The 14741-nt window shown below is 43.4% G+C and overlaps 1 protein-coding gene across 6 annotated transcripts in view; it reads left to right on the plus strand.

The window, feature by feature from the left end:
• SPAG17 (sperm associated antigen 17) overlaps positions 1-14741 on the plus strand; it is a 328728-nt gene that overhangs the window by 247540 nt on the left and 66447 nt on the right. For all 6 annotated transcript variants that reach the window (XR_007769040.1, XM_050921082.1, XM_050921091.1 and 3 more), the window contains exons 33-35: positions 1902-2032; positions 4002-4129; positions 5024-5206. Coding sequence is in view for 5 of the 6 variants with exons in the window: in XM_050921082.1 (XP_050777039.1) it covers positions 1902-2032; positions 4002-4129; positions 5024-5206 (442 nt within the window). In the remaining variant the exon portion in view is untranslated. The remainder of the gene's footprint in view (positions 1-1901; positions 2033-4001; positions 4130-5023; positions 5207-14741) is intronic.

The following is a 14741-nucleotide window of genomic DNA, read 5'->3' on the forward strand; positions in this document are numbered from 1 at the left end:
AACCTCTCCAACGCATCATCAAGGATCTACAACCCATCCTGGACAATGATCCCACACTTTCACAGGCCTTGGGTGACAGACTAGTCCTCGCCCACAGGCAACCTGCCAACCTGAAACATATTCTCACCAGTAACTGCATACCTCACCATAGGAACTCTAGCTCATGAACCAATCCATGCAACAAACCTCGATGCCAACTCTGCCCACACATCTACACCAGCGACACCATCACGGGACCTAACCAGATCAGCCACACCATCACCGGTTCATTCACCTGCACGTCCACCAATGTAATATACGCCATCATATGCCAGCAATGCCCCTCTGCTATGTACATCGGCCAAACTGGACAGTTGCTACGGAAAAGGATAAACGGACACAAATCAGATATTAGGAATGGCAATATACAAAAACCTGTAGGAGAACACTTCAACCTCCCTGGCCACACTATAGCAGACCTTAAGGTGGCCATCCTGCAGCAAAAAAACTTCAGGACCAGACTTCAAGAGAAACTGCTGAGCTTCAGTTCATCTGCAAATTTGACACCATCAGCTCAGGATTAAACAAAGACTGTGAATGGCTTGCCAATTACAAAACCAGTTTCTCCTCCCTTAGTTTTCACACCTCAACTGCTAGAACAGGGCCTCATCCTCCCTGGTTGAACCACCTCATTATCTCTAGCTTGCCTGCATATATATACCTGCCTCTGGAAATTTCCACTACATGCATCTGACGAAGTGGGTATTCACCCACGAAAGCTCATGCTCCAAAACTTCTGTTAGTCTATAAGGTGCCACAGGAGTCTTTGCTGCTTTTACAGATCCAGACTAACACGGCTACCCCTCTGACACTGATAAAGGTTGCAGCTGACACAAAAATTGGGGGAATGATAAATAATGAAGAGGACAGATCACTGATTCAGAACAATCTAGATGGTTTGGTAAACTGGGCACAAGCAAACAATATGTGTTTTAATACATATATGTAAATGAGTGCATCTAGGAACAAAAGAATGTAGGGCATATTTACAGGATGGGGGACTCTATCCTGGGAAGCAGTGACTCTGAAAAAGATTTGAGAGAGATGATAACCAACTGAAGATAAGATCCCAGTGTGATGCTGTGGCCAAAGAGCTAATGCAATCCTGTGATGCATAAATAGGGGAATCTCGAGTAGGAGGAGAGAGGTTATTTTACCTCTGTATTTGACACTGGTGCAACCCCTGCTGAGCTATGTATCCAGTTCTATTGTCTTCAATTCAAGAAGGATGTTGATAAATTGGAGAGGGTTCAGAGAAGACCTATGAGAATGATCAAAGGATTAGATTACATACCTTATAGTGATAGACTGAAGGAGCTCAATCTATTAAAAAAGGGAAGGTTAAGGGGTGACTTAATTACAGTCAGTAAGTCTGTACATGGGGAACAAATATTTAATAATGGGCTCTTTAGTCTAGCAGAGAAAAGTATACCCAAATGCTAGAAGTTGATGCTAAACAAATTCTAAAACTAGAAAATAAGGATTACATTTTTAATGGTGAGTTATTAATCAGCAGAAAAATTTACCAAGGATCATAGTGGATTCTCCATCGCTGACAACTGTTAAATCAAGATTGAATGTTGTTCTAAATCAGATGGTCTAGGAATTATCTTGGGGACATTTTATGGACTGTACTGCACTGGAGGTCAGACTAGATGATCATAATGGTCCCTTTTGGCCTTAGGCTCTTTGAATCTGTAGGCTCACATCTTCTTTATTCGGTAGTCTTTGTTTAGTTATTTGATGCCACCATCTTGAACTTCCACTTCCTCATTATGCCACCACAATGTTCTTTTCTAGAAAAAGGTGTGTGATTCTAATGTAATCTGGAACTAATCAGATTTGTCCGGGTGACTGTTTAGGTTCTTCATTGTCTATGCTGATGGTTCAGGGACTGAACTCCTTCGGAACAGTGACATAGAAGAATACCTTGCTTTGGCGTATGGGGATCCAGCTACTGCAGTCTTGCAAGAGCCAGTACAAGAATGTCCAGGTAGAGATATTTCATTTCCTTTTTGCCAACCCAGTTTAGAAATAATTAAAATAGTTGGAGCAGGACACTCAAAACTTTTATTTAGCTGCTCATACTCCAAATTTGCCACCCCACTAGTTCCATAGTGGTGACTACATTCTATTTCTGCCCCAATGATAGCAGTGTACATGGGCTTCTACTCCACAGGACATGAAAGTGGCAGGGAGTGTGGAAGAAAGAACTTATGGAAAGACTGTGGGATGTAGTCAATCAACTAAAGGACTGTTTGATTAAGGGGGAAGTTCACACACATTTGGTACACTTTTATCCTTTTATATACACGAAAATGGAAACAACTACTAAATACATAGATACTATGAATTTACTGTGGGGCGGAGGAAATCACCAAATGTCTCTTGTGTTAGTTTAACCATCTATGTGTGAAGTAAAATGATCACTACGAATGGTGGCTCTTTGCTATTTGGAAAGCCCCCTCTTTGCATTTGGTGTTAAGGACATTGAAAAATAAAACTGGGACAGGGATTATTAATAGCATATGGGGCCTTCTACCTGTAGGTCCATGGTAGTAACTGAAAGTGGTTACTCTCTGAAGGCTTGGAGTGGCTTGTGTGAAATGAATTACCAGGACTCAGTGAACGAGCTATGGGAAATGTCTGAAGGGGACAGACCTTCACTAAAGAAATAAATTGTAAACAAGCCATATAGAGAAGCATATATAGTATCCCCTTTATATGGAGAATACAATAACAAAATGGCTACTTTAAGTAGTACAATAACGGTACAGTTCTCCCAATAGCTGATCTCAGAAGGAATTGAGAAGAGCCATCCCACTGTTCACCCTGTCAGGTTTTACACTATTTGAAGTGTTGCTTCCACCAAAAATAAATGGCTTCCCAGCAGATAAATTGAATAACATCAGTAAAACTGCCGCTGGCACTGGAAAGAGGAAAAGGGAAAGAGAAAGGGGAACACATTAAGAGAACCAGGAGGGCAGAAGAAGGAAGTTGAGGAGAGGAAACAGGATATGTTCCATGAAACTGCCGGATGAGGAAGCAGGCCTGCTAATCACCCTCAGCACTCTATCTGAGAGTAGCAAACCATTGAGCTTCCCCCTAAAAAGATGGCTACAGTTAGGTATGTGGTGGCCTTTATAGGTTCAGATAAGAATCCAGATTTTAGGATGCTTCTTCAGACTTCAAACTTTTAGGACCTTCCCACCACTAACTTGGCTATTTTTGCTATACTGAATATTCTGCTCTTATATGCTTATGGAACAGTGTATCATTGTGACAAAACAACTCACAGTGATGTAAATTTTTTATGTAGTTTATGAGGCAGAATATAGGGCTAAGTGGATTTTTGATCTGGTAGGAGAGGAAAACTTTAAGAACAATCTGAATACTGCATCACTCTTGAAGACTTGATAATTAAGACACCTGTAGGAGTCTTTTAAAAAAAAAAGCTGGAGTTCATCAGAGAGTAATAATTACAAGTAATTAATTACCTGTGGTCTGGAAGTGAAATGTAAAATAGGATAAAATGCAGCTCACAACAATGCTTACATTGAATATCGAAGTGTAGCCTAAGTAAGAGTTCCATATGCAGCTCTAGATGGTGCAATGCTGTAGTTTTTTCATGGTCTGCAGTTCCTTACTCAGGATGAGGTCATGCACTCCATTATATGCAAATTAGATGTATCCCTGACACTCCTGGCAAGTTGCAAATGCAGTCTGTGGTTTGGCAAAATTTGGGTGATCCTAATCCAGTATTTACCTATCTTGCAGTCACATTGTGATCCAGTATTGTCTCTAACCATCAGTATCACATTCTTGCATTCATTTTCACAGCCCAGTAATAATATGCTTTACATTTACTTATGTTCTTTCATCTGAAGATTTCAAAACCCTTCATCAAATTCTCCATCCAATTTGGATGCAAAATTACTTTTATTGAAATGTTTTTGACCCAGGTGTTCTAAGTATTACTGTTCTCCGTCCACTGACTGAAACGTCTCCCTGGGTAATGAAGAGAGAATCATCCAATATTGTTCCTCCGAGCCTCCAGTCCAGGAACTGGGATACGTTTCCTCCATTTGAGGTATAAATCTTTCAAAACTCTTTTTTCTCCCTGTTTTGCTATTAGGCATTGACATTACTCTATTATTAACTATTATATTTATTATTTGCACATAGCACTTGTAGTTTGGATTCATAGGTTATAAAGCCATAAGAAACCATTGTGATCATGTGGTCTAACCTCTACATAACACAGGACATCACTCTATCAATTTCTATTTGAGAATTTCCAAGCACTTTATGTACTTAAATTAATTAAACCTCACAACATCTGTGTGAGGTAGGTAAATATTATTATTCCCAATTTATAGATGGAAATCTGAAGCACAAAGATGTTCGTTGAGTTGACTAAGGTCACACATTGAGTCTAGCCCAGAGCCAGAAACAGAACTCTAATCTAAAACAATCCAGAGGGTATCCTCATCAGAAAATACTGATTAGATTAAATTAGGATAGGTTCAATTAGTTGGGATGTGTTAATGTAATAAGCATGCAACCTACAGGAATTCACTGTCCACTGACTTCACTGGTTACATTTATAATTAGATTAGGGTACATCAGATTTGGATCCAAACTTTGCACATACTCCCACCTTTGTAACTTAAAACTCTGAAATCCAAACACCACTGACCTTGAGGGATCCAAACTTCATGGTTTGGGACACATTTCTGCATAACAACTTGAGAGGATGTCATGTGAACTTGGTCATGACTGTAGATCCTGAGCTAAGGAACACCCTAGCCTGAAATTCAGCCACTGAGTTTATCTAGCCCAAGTTGCAATTCTTGCTTTGTGAGCAGGGAGCATTTTCATGTAAGTATCTCTACAACCTTGCTTTCTGACTTGTTGAGAACCTTCCATGTCACTATAATAAATAATTTCATACTCTGTTTGCTTGTTGTTGATTTGTGTTCAGAGGAAGATTCCAGGTCCACCATTTGGCACACATATTTGGAAAGGTCTGTGCATAGGATCCAAAGAGCTGACTGGCTCTCCAGCGCCTGTACTAAAATGCCCTAATGTGCTACAAATCCGTCAGCTGATCCAGTATGAACCAGTCAGTGATGAGCTGAGACAGAAGCTACAGCTGTCCCTCAAGGTAATGCAGTCACTGTAACTTCATTCTCTCAGTAAACAGAAATTTCCTGACAAATCAAGTAGAGTATATTTCTCACACACCCCTGAGATAAGAGCTGCCAGTTACTTGGAATCCAAAAATCCTTGTACAAATATATAAATGTACCTAAACATTTATTATATGTATATAAATATTTTAATATATGCTACATTTATATAAATATAAAAGATACAAATGTTATATATATGTTACATAAAATATGTAAACCCCAGATAGGGTAGGATGCTGACCTTGCCTAGTGTATTTCACAATAAAACTAAAGTGCCTTGTTTTCACTATTTCTTTCCCTCCGTATAGCTCACTCACAGTAGTTATTCCAATTGTAAAACCCTTTTTTTTAGCAGTGAAGACAAGGCTGTGTCAGGGCTGAGCCACATTGACACAAGGTGTGTTGTGGGAGAAGTTTTACTGCCAGTGCCGTATTTTTTCTGGGGATAAACAGTCTCTATGGCTGTCATTCAGACAACACTTTCTACTAGGAAAAATCACTTAAAGGAAACCACATAAAGTTCATTTTAAAAAAAATCTTTCCTCTATTATTAATAACGTATATTGCCATTGACCCAATGCTGAAAATCAAATAATTGTTTAGACTATTTCATAACTTTTCACATTTCACTCAGCTTCAGCAGCAGAACTAAACTGGCCTGTTTCACTTTCATTCACTTTCTAGGTGCACAAATTGTTGACATTTTTATTCACAATATCAGAGAAGAATGTGTGAATGCCAAAACAAACATTTTAATTGGAATATTTTAAAATTCTCTACATATTGGGTTTTTTTCATTCTTTAATTTGTTTTCCACTTACAAAATTTAAATTTTGGACCAAGGATATGTCCACAGTGCAGCACCTTTAACCAGGGCCGGCTCCAGGTTTTTTGCCACCTCAAGAAAAAAAAAAAAAAAAAAAAAAAAAAATTAAAAAAGGGGGGCCAGAGTGCCGCTACCAAAGCAAACAAACAAACAAAAAAGCCGGAGTGCTGCCCCTTGAAAAGTGCCACCCCAAACACATGCTTGGAACGCTGGTGCCCAGAGCCAGCCCTGCCTTAAACAAATAAAACAAAATCCTATACCCAGGGCCTCTTCTCACCCCAAATGTATGGGCTGAACTCCCCATCTCTATTAATGAGACTCTTGCATGTCTCTTGGTGTGAAAATAGACCTCAAAGAATAGGTTAAATAATCTTAGAGAAGTTTACATTTCATGTGATCAATTTTTATTTCAGATATTAAAGGCGTCTTATGTCATAGATCTGGTGGAGCTCTTCCCTGGACACTCACCAGACTGCTTTGAGAGGATCAAAAACACTGAATCCCATGTGGCCTCAGCTTCCAAGGGCTGAGCACAGTTTAGTCAATTTATCCCTGACTTTGAGACTCTTCAGGTGCAGACTTCATGTCTGATGCCTCTTGGCAGTGCTGGCCCGATAGTCCAATTACCTAGGCCCTGAAACTAATGCCATTTCCCCCAAGCCTCTGCAGCACCACGTTCTGCAGAAGTGTTTCAACCTGAATAAGCAACCATTTAAGGTTTAATGCTTGTTGTCCCTGGTCTGGCGCAGACTTCAGCAAACGGTGGAGTGCACCTCCATACAGAGGTGTTCCATGATTAAACAATTTCATAATAACAGCTTCACAACATCAGCCAGAAATTATTAGTTATGGATAGACCAGTTCCCCAAATCATCACAACTCATTACACTATGAACTGAGCTAATATAGAATAGGTGCCCTTAATCTCATCAGATAATCAAAGTTGTCTGAAGTGCAGACCATGGGTCAAAAGTGACCCATGGAGTTCTGAAATGCAACCTATTGGTCAGCCCATTTATAGACTGACCTGAAAGATGGCTAGATCGTCAGGCTCAACGGGTAGTGATCAATGGCTCCCTGTCTAGTTGGCAACCGGTTTCAAGCGGAGTTATCATAACCTAGTCCCAGATTTGGACCTTAGGGTCCAAAATATGGGGGTTAGCATGAAAACCTCCAAGCTTAGTTACCAGCTTGGACCTGGTAAAGCTGCCACCACCCAAAAAATTAGAGTGTTTTGGGGCACTCTGGTCCCCCCAAACCTTCCCTGGGGACCCCAAGACCCAAATCCCTTGAGTCTCACAACAAAGGGAAATAAACCTTTTCCCTTCCCCCCTCCAGGTGTTCCTGGAGAGATGCACAGAAGCAAGCTCCGTGAATCTAAACAGAGGGATTCCACCCTCCCCGTTTCCAGCCTTGGAAAACAGAAGTACCGAGAGCTAATCTCTCTTCCCCCCTCACCCAGAGGGAATGCAAAGTCAGGCTAGTAAATCTAACACACACAGATTTCCTCCTGACTTCTTCCTCCCACCAATTTCCTGGTGAGCACAGACTTAATTCCCTGGAGTTCCCCACTAAAGAAAAACTCCAACAGGTTTTAAAAAGAAAGTTTTATAAGAAGAAAGAAAAATACATAAAAATGGTCTCTCTGTATTAAGGTGACAAATACAGGGTCAATTGCTTAAAAGAAATATGAATAAACAGCCTTATTTAAAAGAATACAATTTAACACATTCCAGCAACTATACCATGTAAATACAAAAGAAAAAAAACAATAACCCCTATTGTATTATGATCTCTGTACTTACAACTTGGAAACAGAAGATTAGAAAGCAGGAAACAGAAATCCTCCCATAGCCGAGAGACAGACAGGCAGAAGACCAAGAACAAAGGACTCACACACAAACTTCCCTCCACCCAGATCCGAAAAAGTCCCGTTTCCTGATTGGTCCTCTGGTCAGGTGTTTCAGGTTACTTCTTTCCAGGTGTAAGAGACATTAACCCTTAGCTATCTGTCTATGACATGCCCCCCAAATTGCAGACAGTGGGGAAGCTCACTGGCGGCGATTTTCTTCTAGAACTTTAAAATAAACAGATTAATACAACACATGCACCTTTACATATACCACTAAGTATATAACTAACAGACTTTTACATTTTAAGAACACTTTTTAACTACTTGATTTTGGGAAACTCTCACGGGAGAGTGCGTCAGCTACTTTGTTAGAAGCTTCTGAGATGTGCTGAATTTTAAAATTAAAATTTTGGAGAGCTAAACTTTAACAAAGAAGTTTTTTGTTGTTTCCCTTGGCAGTATGAAGCCACTTTAGTGCAGCATGGTCAGTTTGTAGCTGGAACCGCCATCCCCAAACATATGGGCGTAGCTTTTCCAGGGCGTACACAATGTCGTAGCATTCCTTTTCACTGACTGACCAGTGACTTTTCCTCTTAGACAGTTTCTTGCTGAGAAACACGACAGGATGGAAGTTGTGATCCGTAGCTTCCTGCATGAGTACTGCTCCTATACCACGCTCAGATGCATCAGTGGTTACTAGGAATGGCTTGTCAAAGTCCGGGGCCCTGAGCACAGGGTCAGACATGAGCGTTGCCTTAAGTTGGGTAAAGGCCTTTTGACACTTATCAGTCCACTTAACTGCATTTGGCTGGGTTTTTTTGGTCAGGTCAGTCAGTGGGGCAGCGATTTGGCTGTAGTGTGGTACAAATCGCCTGTAGTACCCGGCCAAGCCTAAGAAGGATTGGACCTGCTTCTTGGACCTTGGGACAGGCCACTTTTGGATAGCATCCACCTTGGCCTGTAGGGGGTTTATGGTTCCTCGACCCACCTGGTGCCCCAGGTAAGTCACTCTGTTTTGGCCTATTTGACACTTTTTGGCCTTAACAGTTAATCCGGCCTGCCTGATGCGCTCAAAGACCTTTTCCAGGTATAGTAGGTGTTCGGGCCAGGAGTCTGAAAAAATGGCCACATCATCGAGGTAGGCAACTGCATATTTTTCCAGTCCTGCTAGTAGACCATCTACCAGCCTCTGGAAGGTGACGGGTGCATTTCGAAGGCTGAAAGGAAGGACATTAAATTCATACACCCCCGCATGGGTGACGAATGCTGACCTCTCCTTGGCAGGTTCATCTAGCGGTACTTGCCAGTACCCCTTGGTTAAGTTTATTCTAGAGATGAACTGGGCACGTTCCAACTTTTTCAATAGCTCATCAGTGCGTGGCATTGGATAGTTGTCCGGACGAGTTACCGCATTTAGCTTACGGTAGTCCACGCAAAAGCGTATTTCCCCATCTGGTTTGGGTACCAGAACCACTGGAGATGCCCATGCACTGGTAGATGAGCGGATTATACCCATCTGTAGCATGTTTTGGATTTTCCGTTCTATAGCAGCTTGGGCATGAGGAGACACCTGGTAGGGTGGGGTTCTGATTGGGTGAGCATTACCTGTGTCAATGGAGTGGTATGCCCGTTCAGTCCGTCCTGGGGTGGCTGAGAACAATGGGGCGAAGCTAGTGCACAGCTTCTTGATTTGTCGCCGCTGCAGACGTTCCAGAGTGGTTGAGAGGTTCACCTCTTCCACGCCACCATCTTTTTTCCCTTCGTAGTAGACACCGTCAGGCCACTCAGCATCATCTCCCTGGACTGTAAACTGACAAACCTGTAAGTCTCTGGAATAGAAAGGCTTGAGAGAATTAACATGGTACACTCTGGGCTTTAGTGAGGAATTGGGAAATGCTATGAGGTAGTTCACAGTTCCCAGGCGCTCTTGGACTGTGAACGGCCCTTCCCATGATGTTTCCATCTTATGGGCCTGTTGCGCCTTTAAGACTATAACCTGGTCTCCTACCTTGAAGGAACGTTTTTTTGGCATGTTTGTCATACCAGACCTTTTGCTCTTCCTGAGCATCCTTTAGGTTCTCTTTAGCAAGGGCTAAAGAGTGTCGGAGGGTGCTTTGTAGGTTGCTTAAAAAGTCCAGAATGTTAGTTCCTGGAGAAGGCATAAACCCCTCCCATTGCTGCTTCACCAACTGTAATGGCCCCTTAACCTCGTGACCATACACAAGTTCAAACGGTGAAAACCCTAAACTGGGATGTGGTACAGCCCTGTAGGCAAACAGCAACTGCTGCAACACTAGGTCCCAATTATTGGAGTATTTGTTGATGAATTTACGTATTATGGCCCCCAAAGTTCCATTAAACCTTTTTACCAGGCCATTGGTTTGATGGTGGTACGGGGTGGCAACCAAGTGGTTCACCCCATGAGTTTTTCCCAGTTTTTGCATGGTTCCTGCCAGGAAATTAGATCCTGAATCTGTAAGGATGTTGGAGGGCCAACCTACCCTGGCAAAAATGTCTGTTAGGGCCAGGCACACAGTGTTAGCCCTGGTGTTGCCTAGAGCTACTGCTTCCGGCCATCGGGTAGCAAAGTCCACGAAAGTCAGTATGTACTGCTTTCCTTTGGGCGTCTTTTTTGGGAAAGGACCCAGAATATTCACAGCTACTTGCTGAAATGGGACCTTAATTATGGGGAGTGGCTGGAGAGGGGCCTTGAGCTGGTCTTGGGGTTTTCCCACTTTTTGGCATACCTCACAAGACCGGACATACTTGGCAACGTCCTTGCCCATCCCCTCCCAGTGGAAGGACTTCCCCAACCAGTCCTTGGTTCTGTTCACCCCAGCATGGCCACTGGGATGATCATGGGCTAAGCTTAAGAGCTTTTCCCGGTACTTAGTTGGAACCACCAACTGTTTTTGCGGCTGCCATTCTTTCTGGTGTCCACCAGAAAGAATTTCCTTGTATAAAAGTCCTTGGTCTATAACAAACCGGGATCAATTAGAAGAGCTGAGAGGCGGTGGGGTGCTCCGTGCCACCGCCCAAGCTTTCTGAAGGCTGTCATTTGCTTCCTGCTCAGTCTGGAACTGTTCCCTTGAGGCTGGGGTCACCAGTTCTTCCTCAGACTGTGGACTTAGGCTTGGTCCCTCTGGAAGCGATGTAGGTGATGGGGTTGTTTCCGTTGCTTGTGAACCGCTTTCCGCTGGTGCACCTGAGGGTATTTCAGGCTCTGGCTGAGCCTTTTGGGTATGGCTGTTTGTTGCTTCTGCCAGTTTTGGCTTACTGGTGCCTCTGGTGTTGAGTTTGAAGATGTGGTTGCAATTGCTGGTGCTGGTTGCTGTTCCAGTTCCGGGCCTGGGACTGCAGGTGCTGTGGCTGTTTCAGTGGTTGGCATGGTATCTGGGTCCACTACCTCTGTCTGGGTCTCTGGTAACACAGACGGGGCGTCTGTGGACGGCTCAGGAACAGGAATGGGTCTGGAAGCTTGCCTGGTTTGGCTACGTGTAACCATTTCCACTCTCTTGGCCCGCTTCACCTGGTTGGCCAAGTCTTCCCCCAGTAGCATGGGGATAGGATAATTGTCATAGACTGCAAAAGTCCACGTTCCTGACCAGCCTTTGTACTGGACAGGCAGTTCAGCTGTAGGCAAGTCTACAGCTTGTGACATGAAGGGGTAAATTGTCACTTGGGCCTTTGGGTTGATGAATTTGGGGTCTACGAAGGATTGGTGGATAGCTGACACTTGTGCCCCCGTGTCTCTCCACGCAGTAACCTTCTTTCCGCCCACTCTCAAATTTTCCCTCCGCTCCAAGGGTATTTGAGAGGCATCTGGGCCTAGGGATCTTTTGGGTGATGGTGGTGTAATGAACTGCACTCGGATGGCGTTCTTTGGACAGTTGGCCTTGATATGTCCCAGTTCATTACACTTAAAGCATTTTCCATCTGATGGGTCACTGAGTCGAGGTGAGTTACTGGAGACTGGTGAGGTGGAAGAATAGGGCGTCTATGGCTTTACTTGAGTTGTATTTGGGGTCTTTGGCTGTCCTCGGTTGTAGGGTTTATGGTCGGTGTGCCCTCTGGGGTATTCGTTCCTCTTGACAGTAGCTTTCTTGCTTTCTGCCACTTCCATCCATCTGGCTCCAATCTCCCCCGCCTCAGCAAGATTTTTGGGTTTTCCATCTTGTATATACCGTGTTATGTCCTCAGGAACACCATCCAAGAACTGCTCCATTTGTATGAGGAGGTGCAGTTCTTTCAAGGATTTAACATTGTGTCCTGATATCCAGGCCTTATAATTTTTCCCAGCGTAGTAGGCGTGTTTGGGAAATGACACATCTGGTTTCCACTTTTGGGTTCTGAAACGCCAACGGGCATGATCCGGGGTTATCCCCATTCTGTATCTGGCCTTGGTTTGAAAAAGTTTATAGTCGTTCATTTGCTGCTTAGGCATTTCAGCTGCCACCTCTGCTAAAGGTCCACTGAGCTGTGGCCTCAATTCTACCATGTACTGGTCTTCAGGGATGCTGTACCCAAGACAGGCTCTTTCAAAATTTTCCAAGAAGGCCTCAGTGTCATCACCTGCCTTGTAGGTGGGAAATTTCCTGTGCTGTGGAACAATCATTGGCGCAGGGTTGTTAGGGTTGGCTGTGTTTTGCTTAGCCTTTTCTAATTCCATGGCCTGTCGGTGGGCTTCCCTCTGGAGTTCCAGCTGTTTTTGGTGGTCTGCATCTTTGGCTGCTTGTTCTCTTTTGTAGGCTGCCTCTCTGTCTTCTTGTTCTCTTTTGTAGGCCGCCTCTCTGGCTGCTTGTTCTCTTTTGTAGGCTGCCTCTTTTTCTCTTTCTCTTAGTTCCATCTCTTTTTGTTTTATTTCCAGTTGTCGCCTGTGTTTAGCTTCTTTGAATTGTTCTTCTGCCTCCCTTTTTTCCTTGGAAGTCATGGTTCCTGTTTTCTTGTGATGGGGTGCCCTCTGGTGTTTGTTGTCTGAACTGCAGGTTCTCTGTTGCCTCCTGGGGTCTGCCTAGCAAAAGTGCCTTTTTCCCTTTCTTCCTCTAGCTAATCTTTTCAATGTAAAGTAAACCAGAAAAACCACTTTATTTGCATGTATATAGTGCTGGTATTTGACTCCTAATGGGAGTGCTATTGTCAGACAAAAGACCTGTTTGTCACAGCTTAATGGTTCCTTGCTTAATATGCAAGCCAGCAACTGCAAGAGAGAGCAGAGGAAAAAAAAATTCTCTCTGGTTCCCTTTTAAAACCAAACTGTTTCTCTCTGCTTAAAAGCCCCTAGCAGAGAAAAGAAAAATATAATATTCCTACTGGCTTCTGGATTCTATCTTTCCCACCGCTGCCACCATATCATAACCTAGTCCCAGATTTGGACCTTAGCGTCCAAAATATGGGGGTTAGCATGAAAACCTCCAAGCTTAGTTACCAGCTTGGACCTGGTAAAGCTGCCACCACCCAAAAAATTAGAGTGTTTTGGGGCACTCTGGTCCCCCCAAACCTTCCCTGGGGACCCCAAGACCCAAATCCCTTGAGTCTCACAACAAAGGGAAATAAACCTTTTCCCTTCCCCCTCCAGGTGTTCCTGGAGAGATGCACAGAAGCAAGCTACGTGAATCTAAACAGAGGGATTCCACCCTCCCCGTTTCCAGCCTTGGAAAACAGAAGTACCGAGAGCTAATCTCTCTTCCCCCCTCACCCAGAGGGAATGCAAAGTCAGGCTAGTAAATCTAACACACACAGATTTCCCCCTGACTTCTTCCTCCCACCAATTTCCTGGTGAGCATAGACTTAATTCCCTGGAGTTCCCCACTAAAGAAAAACTCCAACAGGTCTTAAAAAGAAAGCTTTATAAGAAGAAAGAAAAATACATAAAAATGGTCTCTCTGTATTAAGGTGACAAATACAGGGTCAATTGCTTAAAAGAAATATGAATAAACAGCCTTATTTAAAAGAATACAATTTAACACATTCCAGCAACTATACCATGTAAATACAAAAGAAAAAAAACAATAACCCCTATTGTATTATGATCTCTGTACTTACAACTTGGAAACAGAAGATTAGAAAGCAGGAAACAGAAATCCTCCCATAGCCGAGAGAGAGACAGGCAGAAGACCAAGAACAAAGGACTCACACACAAACTTCCCTCCACCCAGATCCGAAAAAGTCCCGTTTCCTGATTGGTCCTCTGGTCAGGTGTTTCAGGTTACTTCTTTCCAGGTGTAAGAGACATTAACCCTTAGCTATCTGTTTATGACAGGAGTGCCCCAAGGTCGGTCCTAGGGCTGGTTTTGTTCAATATCTTCATTCATGATCTGGAGGATGGCGTGGACTGCATTCTCAGCAAGTTTGCAGATGACACTAAACTGGGAGGAGTGGTAGATATGCTGGAGGGTAGGGATAGGATACAGAGGAACCTAGACAAATTAGAGGATAGGGCCAAAAGAAACCTGATAAGGTTCAACAAGGAGAAGTACAGAGTCTTGCACTTAGGACGGAAGAATCCCTTTCACTGTTACAAACTAGGGACCGAATGGCTAGGAAGCAGTTCTGCAGAAAAGGACCTAGGGGTTACAGTGGACCAGAAGCTGGATATGAGTCAACAGTGTGCCCTTGTTGCCAAGAAGGCTAATGGCATTTTGGGCTGTATAAGTAGGGGCATTACCAGCAGATCGAGGGATGTGATCATTCCCCTCTATTCGACATTGGTGAGGCCTCATCTGGAGTGCTGTGTCCAGTTTTTGGCCCCACACTACAAGAAGGATGTGGAAAAATTGTAAACAGTCCAACAGAGGGCAACAAAAATGGTTAGGGGGCTGGAGCACATGAC

Source organism: Gopherus flavomarginatus, chromosome 1, assembly GCF_025201925.1.
Source record: "Gopherus flavomarginatus isolate rGopFla2 chromosome 1, rGopFla2.mat.asm, whole genome shotgun sequence".
Taxonomy (NCBI): domain Eukaryota; kingdom Metazoa; phylum Chordata; order Testudines; family Testudinidae; genus Gopherus; species Gopherus flavomarginatus.